Here is an 18,033-nt window from a genome sequence, read left to right as displayed (position 1 = left end):
CCCGGCCTGGTAAGCAGCCAGATACTTGCCCCACCCTGTGTGGGTGCCCTGTGTCACTCACAGGGAACTGCCCCGCCCACAGGTCCCAGTACCTTCCCAGGCAGCAAGTGTAACAGGCTCCTCTGTGCAACTAACCCTACCAGGAACAAAATCCACCCCCTTTTCTGTTTAATTTTATATGATTATTCTTGGGTTATGTAACACATTCAAATGTTTCAAAATTTAAAAGGCACCAAAAAATGTGCTATAAAAAAAAATCTGGCCCTGGCTGGTGAAGCTCAGTGGATTGAGCGCTGGCCTGAGAACTAAAGGGTTGCCAGTTCGATTCCCAGTCAGGGCACATGTCTGGGTTGCAGGCCAGGTCTCCAGTAGGGGGCACGGTGCATAAGAGGCAACCACACATTGACGTTTCTCTCCCTCTCTACCTCTTTTCCTTTTTCTCTCTCTAAAAATAAATAAATAAAATCTTAAAAAAAAAATCCCCTCCTACCCCAGCACACAGCCCCTTAGTTCCCCTTCCTGGACACAACCAATCTAAATTCCTTCTTAAAGTAAATTTAATTTGTTTCCTTCTTGCAAAAATCATAAACATTCAAAGCAAAAACTAACTTTGAAACAAAACCAAACCTGACCACCTTGGAAAAGACACAAAAGCACAGACCAAACCCCACCCACCACCCAGATCTCCTGCACTTTAGTCTGGGTCCTGCCAGACTGTTTTCGGTGTGTATCCACTTTTCAACATGTGAGAACGAACTACAAGAGGAGTATGACAGTGCTGGCTTTGCAGTGTCTTCCCTCTGTCTCAGGGACATTTCCTCCTGGCTTCTTATGTAAATGGCTTTGAACGGCTGTGTGATCCTTCAGAGACACTGACTTACTGAACCAGACCCCAGTGACGGGCACTTGGGATTCCTAGGTTTCCCTATAATAAGCAACATGGCGATGGGTCCTACTTGTTTTTTGTTTTTATTTTTAAACCAATTCCTGGAAGAGGAAATGTTGGGTTACAATGTTTCGAGACCCTGGATACCCATCCAACTGTCCTCATGTCCAGCAGGACTGGTGTCCAATCAAAATCTGATTTCTCAAGGCCAAGAAATCTCAGTTCAAACCCGTTTTGACAGTGGCAGCTGCATGTGCCCCTGACCCCATCTCAGCACCCAGACAAGGCCAGAGCCCTCTTCTGGGCCTGGTGACTTCTTTGTTTACCCAGCCAGGAAGAGTCACCTGGGCCAGTCCCAGCCCTGGGTGAGTCAGCTGACCAGGGGACGGGCTCCACCCTTTTGGGAGCAGGAACCCCGCTGGGACAAGGGCCGCCACTCTCCAGGGGAAGCACAGACTCTCAGCAGCAGCTGGAGAAGGACGTCGCAGCTCCTGGCCTGCAGGTAAGAGCCACACCCCCACCCCACTGCCCCTGTAGACTGGGTCCTGGCCTGCAGGTAAGAGCCGCACCCCCACCCCACCGCCCCTGTAGACTGGGGCTGAGATAAGTGGGCTTTGTTCTCACCCTGTCCTCCTCCTTCTGGGACTTCCCAGGCAATTTCCTTTCAAGGTGGCTCCCCTCAAATGTAAATTGGGGCTTCCTCTTCTGACCCCAGCCCTGGGCCAGGTTTGGGGGCTGAGAGATCTTCTTTATCTAGATGGGAGCCCCGGGCTCCTTCTGACTGCCTACAAGGGTGTTCAAGGAGATGGGACCCATACTTTGCTTCCTGAAGTGGGCCCTTGGAAGTTCAGACCAAAGGAAGCCGATTTCCACAAGGAGCTGGGAGCACAGGCATCAGTTTCTGTACTAACTTCTCTGCCTGAAGCTGTTCTATCAACAGCCTCCCCCCCTGGCAAGGAACACCTTGGGCCAGTGGCTTAACCTCTAACAACTGGTTTCCTCACTTGGAGACTTAAAGTGGCCCCACAAAGTCAAGGGAACCAAATGAGATAATGGACATGAGAGGCCAGTAGGTACCCTCCACACAGAAGATGAAAATGGGGTTTACGAGGCTGGTGTGCTGGGCAGGCACTGCACTAGCTGCTTTATACACAGCAGCCCCAACTAATAACTCTTGTATCACTGTCACTTTTCATCGGGGCTCCCTGTGTCCACCCCGTTTCTCTATTCTCTAAACATCAGCCAGAGAGGGTCCTATTAAAATAAAAGTTGGACCATGTCACTCTGCTGCTCAAAATTCTGCAGGGCCCCATCTCACTAGGGGACATGCCAAATCCCTGCCGGACCCACCAGGCCAGGATCTGGCCCCTCTACTAGTTCCCAACCTCCTCTCCGGCTACTCCCCCCTGAACCACTAACTGCAGCTTCACTGGTCAGATGTTCCTACACGCAACAGGCACCCCTGCCTCGGGGCCACGGAAGTGGCTGTGTCCTCAGCCAGAGCGTTTTTTCTCTACACTTTAGGCTCTTACCCAAGTCCCCCATCACCCCCAGCTCCCAAGCAATGCGGCTCTTTGGTTTCCTGGTGCTCTACGCTCCACCATGCTCTTTCTCCACATCACTTCCCACCATCTAACACAGCGTATGCACTTATTTATCCCCAGCTAGAAAGTTAACACTCCTCAAGGTCGGATGTCTTTTATTCACTGCCTTATTACTGGTACCTAGACTAGTACTGGGACTTAGTGCTCAGTAAAGGTACTGAATGAAAACAGCTAATGATTACTGTGAGCCCTTTATGTGCTAGACTCTGTGCTAACTGCTTTCCATATGTAGCTCATCTCTTTTTAAGAATCTTTTAATCTGCACGATAACTTTGTGATGCAAATATTGTCACTTGTATTACAAAAGACATTCAAAAGGACTTGTCGGAGCTTGTTCCCATTAGGCAGAAGCAGCAATCTGAACTGAGTTCTTGCACCTGACCTGCCTCTCCTGGGCAAGGTTTGGGGAGCATATGCCTTCTCTGAAGAAGCCCCCAGCTTCTCTCCAGGCGGCAGTGCACCCTGTGGAGGAGGGGCTAGGGTAGAGCTGGTGGCCTAGCAACAGCCTCTTCCTTTCCGACTCACAATATCCCTGGGCTAATTTGGCCTTCCAAGAGCTCTTCCTCTGACACTCTAACCCACGCTTCCCTCCTGCACAGTCTTCTGAAGGATGGATGAGTTGTCCACAGAACAAGTGGGAGGCCCCTAGTTTCAGCTCTTTGGAACAAAGTGTTCAGAGGAATGTTCCCACTGCAAGTCCAAAGATGGGGGCTGATGACCCCTTTCAGCCCTGCTGAACTCGGAGGGCCTGACTGCTGACTTGTTGTGGGCGTTGTTATTGTTTTGATAATTTTTGTATCAAAAAGTGCTGAAGCTCAGGGATGGAAACTCTGGAAAGTGCCCTGGGAGAAGATTCCTATGGGAGAAGTGGGCTCTTTTTCTTTTGGAGGGGCTAATTAATTGCAGGAATCTATCAGTACCAAACTGAGCAGATTCCTCCACTGTCAGAGTGGAGGAGCGAGACTTCCCATCTGTCCCAGTAGGCAGACTTTGCTCTCCCAGGCCCAGGGTTTTTCTTCAACGGACCTTTTTGGGTTTTCTTTTCCTTCTGTGTCTGTTTTTCCACTTCTTTGAGAAATGGTTAACTGGACGCCTGCTAAAAGGATTCAGATTTGAACAACGTTCTTGACCCAGAGATTGAGACAGGCAAACAAACACAGAACAGTGTGCGTTCCACCCAGAAATGCCAAAGGCACTGATCACAGCGGGTGCTTGATCAATACTAGTCAAATGAATGATGACTAGCTGAATATGAGCTTCTGTGGTCTAGAGAAGGAGGCTGTGGGTGTGGACATTTGGGGGAAAACTTAGAACTGGAGTTCACCAGATGAACAAGGGGGAGAGAGAAGGTATGAATGGCATTCAAGACAAAGTGAACAGCATCCACAAAAGTACAAAGTCATGAACAAGCAGGGTGAGTTTTAAGATCAGCAGTTTGGAATGAATGAAATGCAGGATGAGTGTGGAAAAATGAGGTGAGGAGTCAGGTCATGGGTATCTGAATACAAAGTTCAACTGGGAGATTTATCTTAAGGGCAAACGCTGGGTATGGACAGCTTCAAGAGCAGGAGCTGACGGTAACCCAGATTTCTGGCTCAGACCATGGGCTGGGTTTAAGGGCTATCGTAGAGGGGCAGCACAGCTGGGGGAAATGAGTTCAGGAGACTGCAAAGGTCTGGAAGGCAGCTGGGCTCTCAGGCCTGGCACCTATCCCTGGAAGAGGATTCTTCCTTGCCATTCTCCTGAGCCCTCCAGAATTCACAGCCTGCCTCCTTCCTCCAAGAGGCCTTCCTCGTTTTCCTGCTCTTTTGTCCTGCAGCTCATAGACTCAACTGCCTGAGTCCCTTAGCAATGGGTCCGATTTTGCTATGGGAAGTGACCTGTTCGGCCACGCACAAGTCCCCTACCCTGGCAGCGGGGGCCCAAATCACTCGGTCACCAGGCTGAGATTGCAGGGTGAATCAGTGTGGGGCGGGGCACTTGTCGCTCGGCACCTGCTGAAGCAGGAGTCGGGGCCAGACAGGAAACCCATGAGAATGGGAGGGAGGGATTGTGGCGTCACAACGCCTAGGAAATAGTCGATCGAAGGCGCTTCAAAATTCTAGGGAACAAGGGGGAAGATTCCTGCTCAGTCCGAGAAACGCAGGCGTGCTGACTTTGCCCTCCTCCTTTGCCATGGCTGCCTGAGTACGGATTCTTGTCAACAGTGAGCGGCTCAACCGCAACCTCCTATAGCCGAGGCCGTAAACGGCCCTCCTAGGGGCACTAGCTCCGTTAAAGCGCGATCTGACTCGCCCAGCCTCCAGTCCGTCAAAGGGGACGCGGAACCTGACCGAGCCTTCCCATCCCTTAATCTGCTGCTTTACCTGGTCTCTTTTGTCGATGCAACGCCAGCTATGGGCGCCTGAAGAAAGCGAGAGCTCAATTAGGTCTCTAGCAACCCACCAAGCCAAAAACCTAACCGGCGAGAAAAAACCGGTTTCCACCCCGCAACCGCAGGGCATTTTGGGAGTCGCCTCTAGCCACCCGCAGGTCAGGAGCGAGACGCATGCGCCTTAGATGCCGCAGCGCGCCCTAGCGGCCTGGCGGGGCCTCTGCACAGCTGCCGTAGTCCATAGCAACCGGAAGAGGTCGCTTCCGGCCCGGGTGGGATAGAACTCGGGGGTGTGAGTCCGAGTCGTTTGGAGGTCGTTGATCGGTTTGACGCATCGGGAAACTGAGGCTTGGGGAGAAGATTAGGCCCTGGGGACCGTTGGGGCTTTCTCTGGTGCCCCAGTGCGTGGAGTTTGTGCTCGGCGGCTCGCATTTGACAGAGCGGGAATTGAGGGAGGGAGGGGGCGGGTCCCTCCACAGTGGCCTTTTCCTCTGGGTAAAAAAATCAGTCCTTATCTTATTACAAAGGAGAAATGAGGGCAATGAAAATAACTTACAATAAGAGATTTTACATTTCACTATGTAAAAGCTCAGACTGGATTACACCCGATCATGCTTACACCTAACTTAAACTGATTACATTTGGATTTAATAAAACACAATATTCAAATAGATTTTGCCAATGGCTTGTGTTTGACATCTTAAGTCGAAGGCTAAATGTATTTGTATAAAAGCATGTAGTCACTGTGACAGCTATAAATGTAGACACCTATGGATGGGTGTGTTCTGGTGACTAACCCTCAGTGAGAAGGGTCGACTGTGACTTTCCGAAATAGTGAACAAAAGAAAACATAACTTCCCTTGTTAACCTGGAATATGCATTTCTGGATGATATACATTCTATGTTAAAATGAAGGAAAAGTCCTTGTCTTTGTACGTCAAACAGGTTACAACAGGTGTTTGCCACCCCCCCCCCCCCGCAAAAGGTTTGCAGGATGTTGGAAAGCTGTGCAGACCTGAGGACGATTTGCAGTGAATTATTCTGTGCATGGCAAGCAGCCCAGATCTCTGCTCCCTGCTCCCTACAGGCTCGTAGTGTCCCCCCAGTCCTGTGACCCTCAATAACACCCACACAAATCTCCACTCTGCTCTTTGGAAAACCACTGATGTATCCGGTCAAATAACTTTTGCCAGTATTTCCTGTACATGCTGGGCACTTTCGGTGGGGAGGCCTAGTGTGGTGAAGAGGACAGAGCCCTTCCCCTTCTGAGGTTGGCTCCGTTAGGCGAAAATACCCAGATATTAATCGTATACTGTGATAAATAGCTTGCCAATACAGGCAGTTCAAGTCAGGGTTGGGAATAAAAGAAGACCCAGCCCACTAGCAGAGGGTCCCACGACCCAGCAAACAGCAGAGAAGTAGCACTGGAGCTGAGCTGTGAAAGAGCTCCAGGTGGAGCAGGGCAGGGTGCCAGGCAGAGGGACCGGCGTGATTGGAATAGGTCCGGGGTCCCTGGCGCACAGCGGCCACGCAAATGCTGCGTGTGAATGGATGGATGATCGGGTGAGACGCAGAGCATGTTTGCAGGCAGGGAGTTGTTCCCCACTGTATCACCACCTGCTGACAGGCAGGGGAATGCCGACTTCTTTATTTTGCCCAGAGCCCCAAACTGAGTTGGTGGCCATGGTGAAAGTCACACAGAAGTGGAGGAAGGGCTGCATGGTCCTGGCCTGGGAGTGATTTCCAGGAAGTGCATCTTTGATTCTGCTCTCCCAGAGGGCAGCTGCTAAAAATACCACCGCTCTGCGGCATCAGCCTTGGAAAAAAACAGGTCAGGGGTGGCCTCTTACTTTCACATCTGCCCGACATGCATGATCCGGGTGGCATGGCATGCTTTGGCAGATGGTACCTCCTGAGAACTGTCTCAAGCATGTGCCCAGAGTATGTGCACAGTGGGAAAGTGGGGAAGGCCCCTGCGGGTCTAAAGGAGATCAGAGTCAGTGTCCGTTTCCCCCTAAGTCAATCTCTGACTTCATAAGATAATCATTTCTGCCCCGAAGGCCAGCGTGGGGAAAGGATCTGGAACTACCTGCCTCCAGGAGCCGAGCAGGCCGTGCAGATCTGCCGGGTGGGTGCTCAGGGAGCTCAGACGGCCGTGTAGCCCCATCTAGGAGGCGGGCAGCAGTGCAGCCCTGGCGCAGTGTTGTTTGCATAACAGTTGCTCTTGCATTGCCAGATATTTTTGTTTTTCAATACAGTTAGAAGTGAAGAATTTTATGTTTCCATATTTTAAACTGTTGGCACTAATTAAATAAAAAACAAATAGCAAGACTGTGAGCCTCGGCCGGGTGGCTCGGTTGGTAGGAGTCCTTTGGTGTCCCAGACACCAAAGATTGTGGGTTTCATCCCCGGTCAGGGCACGTGCCTAGGTTGAGGTTTTGATCCCTGGTTGGGGCATGTAAGGAAGGCAACCGAACCATGTTTCTCTCTCTCTCTCTCCCTCTCCTTTTTCTCTCTCTAAAACCAGTAAACTTATCCTTGGGTGAGAATTAAAAAGAAAAAAAAAAGACCGTGAGAGGCTCACAGAACACATTTGAGACCTCCAGGCCTTGTTTCCATCCTAGGAAGGTATGTGTCCTGAGGACATCAGAGTTTTGCCTCAAAGGAAAAAAGTGAGAGCCCAGGCAGAATTATTGCTTCTGGCAATACTACTGAGTTAATGTCCATGCTGGGGTTGGGGTTTCTGCGGCAAATGAGAAGGCCCCAGTTCCTGCCCTTTTGGAACTCCCAGTCAAACAAGGTAGATGGACAAGTGAAGAGGCAACTACAAGAATAGTGAATAATTAGCGAGAGTAAGGACATGGGGTGGGGGCGGGGGCGGGGGCGGGGGTGGGGGGAGAGCGCACAAACCGAGGCAAGTTTCCTGCAAGAAGAGTGCTCTGATGCGGGCCATGAAAATGATGGGGAGTCAGCCAGGCAGCAGGAAGTGGGAGAGGTGGAGGAAGATTCCAGAGAGAGGCAGTAGCACATGCGAAGACCCAAGACATGAAAAAACTTGATGTATTCAAGGATATGAAAGTATCTCTTTCCTCACATTCCATCTAGGAACGAAATAGAGCAGCACATGTAATTCCTTTGAATTTCTTTGGGCACCATGCTGCCAGGTCCTACTGATTCTCCTCTGGGACAGTTAGGAGGTATTTAGTAAATGTTCATGGTGCTCCCCCAAATCCGCATCCCCTCCACCCTTAGGAACAAAGCTCTGTTGAGTTTGAAAATGTTGCAACAGCTCGTATGCCTGTTTTCAAGGATTTCTATTGGTCTTACTTCGCTGTGGCCAAGATCGAGGCTGGAAATGGGCGTTACATAGCAGGAACTCAAATGCCCAGAGGTGCCAAGGGGTGTGGGGAGTGGGGAGGAATTCTAAAGGGCCTGCTGCCTTTCTGTCGTAACGCCAAGTCCCCACCCACTCGACACTGAACTGATTCTGTGTGGTTGTGGGACGATGCTTTGCAAACCTGTAACATAGGCCAGTATGCAGCAGGTACTCACCATGCACCTGCTGGGGTGACTCTAGGTCTCGTAAGCATGTCTGATCTTTGAAACAGGGCAGGCAGGGACGTGGCCCCTAGTGCTGCTGTTCCTGACCAAGCATGTCCTGGGTGGTTCCCTGGGCCCGGATTCGAAAGCCCAGAATCAATTCAATGTGGTGGGGTGGAATTCTGCAAGGGTGGGGACCATGAGCCTGGGAACCAGAGAGACTTGGGTGCAAACCCCATTTCCAGAATGGGGGGACAATTATGCCTTTCTGATATCTTTCTCGTCCTGAGAGTCCTGAGTGGCAGGCAGATAGGAGGTGGGCATCCATGCCTCCTCTCATCCCTCCTTACCTCCTGTGCCCTGCAGGGTGTTTCAAGGAGCAGTCATGTCCACCTTGTACCCATCTCTGGAGGACCTGAAGGTGGACCAAGCCATTCAGGTAAGCCCCTAGGCCGTGTTAGCCTGGGCCCCCTGGTGCGGCCTTCAGGATGCCCCAGGGTAACTAAGGGAGACTTGTCTTGGAAGTTGGTGGGTGGTGGGGGCCCCAGGCATGCCGGCCACCACTGAGGGGTCTGCTGGGTGGGACGGGTGCCCGGAGGTCAGGGCAGCAGAGTTACAGCAAAAATGGCAAAGACCAAACAGCTTCAGACAGGCCTCTCTTGTGGCCGCTCTGTCCCAGCGCTTCCTCCGGGGTCGGGCCCCACGCTGCCGGGAGGGCGTTTGGCCTGTTCGGTCCCTTACCCCTTCTTCTTTCCATCCACCTGCGGGCCCTGTGGATTTTGGGACTTCGGAACTTTTCAACTAAGAACTTGGTTGGGACTTGGGCCTTAATGTTCCGGCTGCCTCAGGGAAAAAATGGGTCGTGACATTTGGTGGCTTATGGAGAATGACCATGGACCTCCCCTGGAAGTGTGGACATGTCCAGAGACCACATTTACACATGACCTGAGCTCCAGAGACACTCGCTGAGGCCCACCAGAACACCCGATGCCCTGATTCCCGGGTCCCAAAGGTTCCCCGGGGGCCGGTCCCAGACACAGCTGACCAGCCTGCCCGGCCCCCACCTCTCCCCAGGCCCAGGCTAGAGACACACCCAAGATGCCCACCTTGCCCACGCAGGAGACAGCTGCCCCGCAGCCGTCAGGTGAGTGAGCGGGGTGGGGGTGCTCCTGACTGAAAGTGACCTCTTCAGGCTGTTTCCAGGCACTGGTCTCTTGCCTGCCACTGTGCTGCACCCTCTGGGCAGGCCTCGCCTTCCCCAGAACAGGACACAGAGACAACTGTGGCTTAGTGAGGGCACACACTTTCCTGATTTGGGGCCCTCTCCTCTGGTGCTGCATGAGGGGGCCAGGATGTTTGTGGCGGCCCCTAGATTTGTTGGTGGCAGTCTTAATTCAGGTTTCGTTGCAGCAAACTTGAACTCAGACCCAACTCTCCCCCTCCTCCCTGGGCACACAGGCCGCGGAGCCGCCCTTGGGACAGACGCCTGCCTCCCTTCCGCTGTGGATTTCTTAAGAGCAGGGCCTCGTGGCCACAACGCCAGCCCTGTACTTTGTGTTGTCTGACCGGTGCCAAGTAAAGCCAGTTGAGCTAAATACCAAAGCGGTACATGAGGAACTCGGTGTCCCAGGCTGCTCCTGGGCAAGGCAGACAGCCGCCCTTCAGACCTTCTGAGGAGAGGACCACATCACCAGCGGGTGTCCCTGCTTCCTTTGCCACAGCGGCCGCGCTCCGGGCACACACAGTGTTCCCTAGGGTACACCGCACTCCCGGGAACTGAGGGCGTTCCCATGCTCTGTCTCTCGAAATCGAGTGACTGCGTTGGAGCCAGGCAGGTGTGGCTAAGCTCTGTGCTTGAGTAACACCTTTCTCCTTCCTTCTTTCCTTCCCATCAGTTTTGTACCCCAACCTGGCGGAACTGGAAAATTATATGGGTCTTTCCCTCTCCAGCCAAGAAGTCCAACAGAACCTGCCTCAGATTCCAGACGCTGTCAGTGTAGGTACCTGTCTCTTGCCGGACGTGGGCACAGGCCTTCCAACCCTCCCTCCTCTCTTGGTCTTGCGGCTCTGTTTCTTGGTGCCACTTTTCATTCTTAGCCTTTGTTTTAAGTGCTGTGGAATTTCATGGCGTCCAGTGGGCCCTGGGGTTGGAGGGCCACTGTCTGCCCTTTGACTGTTGGCTTCTGGCCGCTGAACGAGAAGGGAGGACGTTCAACCCAGCCTGAGTCTGGGGGCTTCTCCTGCAGGGCTGCCTGTGACTGGGGAGCGGCTGCACGGACAGGCAGAGGGGAGGGGAGGAGCTGGCACCTAGCCCTGGTCCCCGCATTAAACAATACCGCCTGGTGCCTGCTCTCCGTGGCTCGGGGAGCAAAAGACACCCTGACACAGAAACACTTTGGAACTGTGTTTGCTTTCGAACTCAGTCCCCACGAACGCCCCTGCCAGCTAGCTCCGGGTCCCCGAGGCCACTTGTCATCCCGAGCCCCTGAAAACCAATGGCAAAGTGCAAGGGGGAGTCTCGAGGAGTCTGGAGGATTTCATGGAGGTGGCAGGAGGGATAGTGAGAAGTGCCACAGCCACACACAAAGCCCCCGACAAACGAGAATCTCACAGGAGAACATCGACAAGGATGAGCACGTGTGGGGCCCCAAGAAAAACTGGGGACCCCCTGGGGTGTTCCTCTGAATGACCCCTAGATAGTCATGCTGTGAAATGCAAACAGGAAGCAAAGAAGGTCATGTGTCTGCAGTTCAACCTTAACTCACCGATTTAAGTATCTCTATTCCAATGTTAGGATATAAATGTACATGACCTAAGTTATGATAAAAATATGACAGCTGAATGCATTTTATAATATTTAAAAGTTTTGTTTTTATCTTCAGCTTTTCGTTTTTAAATGCTCATAGATTCTCAGGCAGTCGCAGAGCACAGGGAAGGGCACCGCAGATGGTACCCTGTGCCCAGTCTCCGGGAGGGCGGCAGTCTCCACAGCGAGAGTCCGCTATCTGGGCAGCCGCCGCCACCGGTTCGGCATGTGCGCGTGTCAGAGTTCTCTGTCGTTTTACCTCCCGCACAGTCACGCGACCCACGCACAATCAGCGTAGCCCCTCACCCGAAGGTCGCCCACAAGCTGCCCGTCATACTCAGGCCCGCCCTCCCCCCACCATCCCCAGCCCCGGGCAGCCACTCCTCTGCTTTCTGTCCCTATGCTTTGGGGTCTCAGGGTGCCACGGAAGTGGAATCCTGTAGTGCGCGGCCTTTTCGGACGGGCTTTTTCACTCAGCACAACTCCCCGGACACCTTTCCGGGCGGCCGTGCGCATCAGTAGTGTGCCCCTTTTCCCGCTGCGCGGTGCCCCATGGTGCGGACGGACTGCCCTTCGTCTAACCTGCGGAGGGACACTGCAGTTGTGTCCCGGGTGGGGTTACTACAAATGCAGGGTTTTGTATGAACATAAGTTTTCATTTTTCTGGGGTAAATGCCCAGGCGTGCAATTGCTGGGTTGAATGATAAATGTATGTTTCAGTTCTTAAAGAGACAGCTAAACTATTTCTAGAGTGGCTTGACCGTTTTATTTTCCTGTCGGTAGCACACGAGAGCGCCAGTGCCTTCCCACGCTGGACAGGATTTGGTGTGATCCCTGTTTTTAGCTTTAGCCGTTATCATGGGCGAAACGATGTCTCGTCGTGGTCTTAATTTGCTTTTGCCTCGTGGCTGGTGATGCTGAACATCTTCTCCTGATTTTCTTGGCCATGCATATATTCCTTTCAGTAAAATGTTTCCTCATTTCTTTTATTTTCTAAATGGATTGTATGCTTTTGAAAGTCAAGTTTTGAGAATTCTTTATTCTGGAGACCTTCATGGCTACATTATCTCACGATATGTGGTTTGTAAATATTTTCTCCCAGAGTGTAGCTTCTCTTTCGTCCTATTAAAAGAGTCTCTCGCAAGGCAGAAGTTTTTCATTTTGGTGGGGTCCAGTGTATTGACTTTTTTCTTTTGTGAGTCATGATTTGCTGTCCTAAGAAATTTTCACTAAGCCCTACGTCCTGAAGATTTTTTCCTTTATTTTCTCCTAAAACTGTTACAGCGTCATGCTTTGCATTTAAATTTATGGTTGAATTTGGGTTAATTTTTATATAAGGGGTGAGGTGTAGGTCACGATTCATATTTTTCCCTGTGGATGTCCTATTGCTGCTGTGCCCCTTGTGGAAAAGGCTCCTCTTTCTCCGCCGAACTGCTCCGGCCCCTCTGTGCACACACAGCTGGCCTGGCTGGTGTGAGGCTGTTTCTGGATTCTCCGTTCTGTCCCATTCGGGCCCCTTCCTTCACCAGTGCCCACGCACTGGTATAGGGTACGCTTTAACATTTGGTTGTGTCTCCCCACAGTATCCTTTTTGTCGGGATAGTTTTAGCTGTTCTAGCTCCTTTGTCTTTTCATATAGTCCAGAATAACCTTGCCTGACCCTGGAAAACATCTGGTAGGTATTTTGATAGGAATTGCATTAAATCTGTATTATCAATTTGGGGACATCTGACAGCTTTACTTTGTTCTTTCAATCCACGAATGCAGACTGTCTCTGCATTTATTTGTATCATTTTTGGGATCTTTCACCAGTGTTTGTCAGTTCCGGCACACGCTCTACAAACTCATTGTCAGTATGTTGGAGGACACTTGAATTTTGTGTGTTGATCTTGTTCCCTGTGACCTCGCTGAATTCACTTACTAGCTCTGGGAGTTTGTTCATAGATTCCTTGACATTTTCTAGTAGGTCATAATGTCACCTGCAAATAGGGACCATCTTCTTTTTTCTTTTCCAACCTGTAGGCCCCCTCCCCCTCCCCTCCCTCCCCTCCCCTCCCCTCCCCTCCCCTCCCCTCCCCTCCCTCCCCCTCCCTCCCCTCCCCCTCCCTCTTCTCTTCTCTTCTCTTCTCTTCTCTTCTCTTCTTTCTCTTCTCTTCTTTATTTTCTTGCCTTATTGCCCTGGCTAGTTCTTCTGGTGCTATACTTAATAGTAGCGGTGCGCTTGGGCATCTTGCCTTGTTCTGAATCTCCAGGGGAAAGCATTTATTCATTTTTACACTTTTAGCTTACATTTTTTTCAGAGGAAAACCAAATCCAGCTCAGTTTTGTCATTGATCACTACTGCTATAAAATATTTCTTTTATTTTTATGTGAATTTCAAAGAAGCCTTTTCCTGTCAATCAGCCTTGGAAAACGGGGGCCTCTTTTCTGTATTGTGCCTGGCTGTTTTCAAGAGCATAGGCTTTGGTGCCCCCTAGTGGCTTCATGGAGTCATGTTTCTCGGCCTCAGCAGAGAAGCGCGTGAACTGCGGGTGGGATGGGCCCCAGGGACTATGGAATCCTCCTTTCCTCATCCTTCCTGGGCCCAGGGGGCTGACTGACCCTTTCCTTCCCTGATGTCTGCAGACGGTGGTCTCTGGCCCCTTGCCCGGTCAGGTGGTGGCACCGGTGTCCGGGAACAACCTGGGTGTGCGGCGTGCGGAGATCAAGCCCGGGGTGCGGGAGATCCATCTATGCAAGGATGAGCGTGGCAAGACCGGGCTGCGGCTGCGGGCCATCGACAAGGTGGGGCTGGGGGCGGGGCAGGAGCGGAGGGCGATGCGCGAGCAGGACAGCGCACTTAGCAGCCTGAGCCGCCCGAGCCCGGAGAGGGCAGCGCGGGATGGGGGCGGAGTGGTCGTCCACAGTGAGGAAGATGCAGTGTGCTGGGAGCAAGGCCCTCCTAACTCCCAAGCCCAGGCTCTTCCTCTCAACCCCTCCCCGAAGGCTCACGGCTGGTACTGGATTGTAGCAGAGACCTGCCACCAGCCTCTCGGGGGCTCCTCCTTGCTAGTTGCTCCCAGCCTCCCTTCCGCTGTCCCCCAGTTCACAGGGGTCTGCTGCCAGCGGGCTGTAGGGTCTTCCTGCCATTGTGAGAGGCTGTGCAGTCTAGTGGTTGTGGGTGCATCCTCCAGCCAGGGTTGAACTTCGGACTCAGCTGCTCTCTAGCTGTGTGGCCTGGAGTGTTTCCTCCCCGGGATGATGGGGTGACGAGCGCACCTGCTGGCGGGCGGTAGTCCCAGTACCCTGTAGGCCGGGAGAACCAGGAGGGAAACAACAGCTGGGAGGAGAGACCTGGGCTCCGGGTGAGGGGAGCTGACTGGGACCCTGCCTCTCCTAGGGGCTCTTTGTGCAGCTGGTACAGGCCAACACCCCGGCATCCCTTGTGGGGCTGCGCTTTGGAGACCAGATCCTGCAGATTGATGGGCGAGACTGTGCCGGGTGGAGCGCAGACAAGGCCCACCGCGTGGTGAAGAAGGCATCAGCCGAGAAGATCGTCATGGTCGTTCGGGACAGGTGAGCAGCCAGTTGCAGAAGCCTCTCTGTTCGCCTCCAGCCATGTCCCAGGTCCAACCCACTGTCCCTTCCCGGCAGGCCGTTCCAGCGGACGGTCACCATGCACAAGGATGGCACCGGCCACGTGGGCTTCGTCATCAAGAAGGGGAAGGTGGTCTCTATAGTCAAAGGCAGTTCTGCGGCCCGCAACGGGCTCCTCACCAACCACTACGTGTGTGAAGTGAATGGGCAGAATGTGATCGGGCTGAAGGTAGGCCGGCGGCCGGGCTCCGCCCCAGGACTGCAGGGGCAGGGAGACGGCTGGGTGGTGGGAGGGCCCGTGTCTGTGGGCAGGCTCCTGCTCCCATCTGAGCCTCAGCTTCTTCATCGGAGGTTGCTGCAAGGATTTAGTAAGGTAATAAGTACACAAAGCTTCGGGCACATAGTAAGTGCTCAATAAATATTAGTGTTGACATTAACACATGGAGGCCAATGACGTGGCAGAAACAGGAGGTGTGATGACCCGTGAAAGGACACAGGTGCCCAGGTGGCTACTGGCTGCATGAACACCTCCCTCCTTTGTGTGGTGCTTCTGTTTGCATCCTGGTTCACGTGACGGGAATATTTCAGAAATTGCTATTCGGAAACCCATCACCGGCTTCTGTTCATTTCTCGAGGGCGGTGAGCGAGTCGACTTTTATCTTTGAAAAATAAGGAGCCGGTGGTCTGGAGTCAGTGCTGTGGGTGTGGACTGCAGGGTGGGTGCCTTCAGGGAAGGGACCGTGGATGACGACGAGTCACGTGCCTTTTGGACTCTGGGCGAGTGAAAGTGATTTTATCCTGATTGGTTCTCCCCTGGACCAAGAGTGTCCCCATCCCAGGTGTAATTCAGATAAGGGTCCCTCTGCCTCCCGCAGCCAGGGCTTTGAGCTCACATAGCAGGGTTCCCCTGGCGAAAGTGGGCTGGGTGGTGCCATTCATTCCCCAGCTACCACAGCCTCTCAGGCCAGCCCCCCACCCCTCACAGGGGCCCTCCCCACGCCATTCCAGTCACATGGCTGCTTCCATGAGCTTGACAGTCACCCCCACCTCCCCTGGAGGCCGGTTCTGGTGGTTCAGGAAGTTCTTCCTCAGGTCTGTCCAAGGTCCCACCTCCTGCATCTCCCCCCTCAGGGATCAGACAGGACAATCCAGAGGGAACCCAATATAAGACTAAAATGCTGAGTACACTAATACCAATGCTGAGCAGCCGGCTCTTTCAGAGAGTGGTGAATGCACCCTTTCAAAGCATTACAGCTCACTGACCCTAACGGCTGAGGGGCAGCCATTCTACGCGTGTCGCCGACCCTCTCCTTTCCGGCGGCTCCAGGCTTCACTATGGATTTACCGGCTATCCCGCCAAACCACAGTTGTGGTGAGGCGCTCACGACGGGCTGGTCCCTTTTCTGAATGGCCCCCAACAGTTATGCTTCCTGAGGTTATCTTTTTGAAGTTTATCTGCTTTCACTCTGGCCATCACTAGTTCTGCCTGGCCCGTTTCCTCCCACGTATCCTAGGACAGCTAAGAAAACACAAACCAAGTTAGAGAACCGAGTAAAGTCAAGGGCGTGAGGCTCTGAGCGAGGGCCAGAGGCCCTGCTGCTGCCGTCATGTCAGCGTTTGGCCTGCTTGGCGTACTTTGTGTGGAAACCCTTGTTTCCTGTGCTTCCCGGGATCTCAGGCCTTTGTCTTAGCCCTGGTGAACAAATGGAAGAGGGAGACATTCCCCGTGGGGTCAGCTCAGGCTGGCCGGCCGGCAGGGGCCAGGCGGGTGGAGGGTGTCCCCGATGTCCCCCGCTGCCTGGTTGTTCTCTTCCCGCTTTGGAGCCAGAATCCCATTGTGATGGGGCCAGGGAGATGGGATTGAAGACGGGGCCGCAGATGGGGCCTGGTGAGATTCTGGGGCCTGAGTGGGGGAGGGGAGGAGGGCAGTAACGCTTGTAAGGCCCCGTTACAGGCCAGGCCGCTGGGACTGGCCCCCAAGGTGAGGGTGGGGAGCGGCATGCTCCCTCTACCACGGGGGTCCTCGGGGAGGGGCCGCATTCTTGCTCCAGCAGAGCCACCCTTGCGTGTCTGCCCGGGACTCTCACTGGAGGGGCGGCCGACCCCTGCAATGCAGGTGGCAATGGCGTCCCCTAGCAGGCGCCACACTGGCCCCTCCACAGAGTTGCCTCTGGGTCCCAGGGTGACCACTCACTTGCCTCCTCTGTAGGACAAAAAGGTCACAGAGATCCTGGCCATGGCTGGGAACGTTGTCACCCTGACCATCATCCCGACTGTGGTCTACGAGCACATGGTCAAAAAGTAAGGCGGCCCCTCCCCCTCCCCCCCTCACCTCCCCACCCCTCCGCTGCCCAGCTTCCTCCAGGCTCACGCAGTGTGCCGCCCCGCCTGCCCTCCCCTACCCCACCCTCCCTCCTCGGTGGCTGGTGGCTCCTGGTGATTTGCAAATCTTAGAATCAGAGTGGAGGCCCACGTGGGGTGCACAGGCTGTGGGGAGGAGGGGAAGGCACTGGCAGTTCTTGCCACTGTCACCATTGCCATTTGCAGGTTGTCCCCGACCCTGCTCCACCACGGCATGGACCACTCCGTTCCAGATGTCTGAAGTCACGGGAGGGCAGCACGGCCCTCCCACCCTCCGGCAGGGAAGGGAGAGGCCTGCTGCCTGGGGGTGCACACAGGGGTGTGTTCCAGCTGGGGTGACATCGGATTGCGTCGCCTGTCATTCATGACACAGGCCTCCTCAGAGCCTCAGACTCCCGACAGCACTAAGGCAGGGCAGCGCCCGCGGGCAGCCTGCTCTCCAAGCGGTTGAAATGCATGGCACACTGGCAGGCCGGCCAGGCCTCTGGCAGTTGCAGCGTGGTCCCTCCCAAGATGCTGCCTCTGCAAGAAAGACAGTCCCACGTGCTGAGAACAGAAACACGTTCTTTGTACGAGGTTTTTCTTTTTCCTCCACTCGATCTTGGTCACACACTGTACATAGTTATAACTCCTGTCTTTTGAATAAAGCTTTGGTTTTAAATAAAATTCCTTCCTGAGAAGTAATTGAAAATCCCAGAATTTTGGTCCCGTGACATGCCAGGGCTGGTTTTCTTTTAGGCAAGTGTGAGCCCAAGGCCTTTTCTCCGAACTGCCTCTGAGTGCAGTGCTTGGCTCTGTGTACGCACTCGCGCCCCCCGCCCCCGCAAGTTTGAGGGGGGCGGGGCCTAGAGCGAGGGACCCATGTGGGGCTCTGGAGGGGGGGCAG

At 53.6% G+C, this 18,033-nt stretch overlaps 1 protein-coding gene across 2 annotated transcripts; it reads left to right on the top strand.

Moving 5' to 3' along the window:
* Positions 1-1,253: 1,253 nt before the first annotated feature.
* SDCBP2 (syndecan binding protein 2) lies at positions 1,254-17,813 on the top strand. 2 transcript variants are annotated; one of them, XM_045833045.1, is made up of 9 exons: positions 1,254-1,388; positions 8,771-8,843; positions 9,479-9,548; positions 10,300-10,400; positions 13,836-13,994; positions 14,590-14,765; positions 14,844-15,015; positions 16,996-17,087; positions 17,334-17,813. In XM_045833045.1, exons 2-9 carry the CDS (start codon positions 8,790-8,792, stop codon positions 17,386-17,388), a joined length of 879 nt encoding a protein of 292 aa, XP_045689001.1. In that variant the 5' UTR covers positions 1,254-1,388; positions 8,771-8,789; the 3' UTR covers positions 17,389-17,813. The 2 variants fall into 2 exon arrangements, with proteins under 2 accessions (XP_045689001.1, XP_045689002.1); XM_045833046.1 differs by lacking the exons at positions 9,479-9,548; positions 10,300-10,400.
* Positions 17,814-18,033: the final 220 nt, after the last annotated feature.

The sequence above is a fragment of the Phyllostomus hastatus genome, unplaced genomic scaffold (genome assembly GCF_019186645.2).
Source record: "Phyllostomus hastatus isolate PE091 unplaced genomic scaffold, TTU_PhHast_1.1 phas_contig_17, whole genome shotgun sequence".
Classification (NCBI taxonomy): domain Eukaryota; kingdom Metazoa; phylum Chordata; class Mammalia; order Chiroptera; family Phyllostomidae; genus Phyllostomus; species Phyllostomus hastatus.
This window is presented reverse-complemented; position numbering and strand designations above follow the sequence as displayed.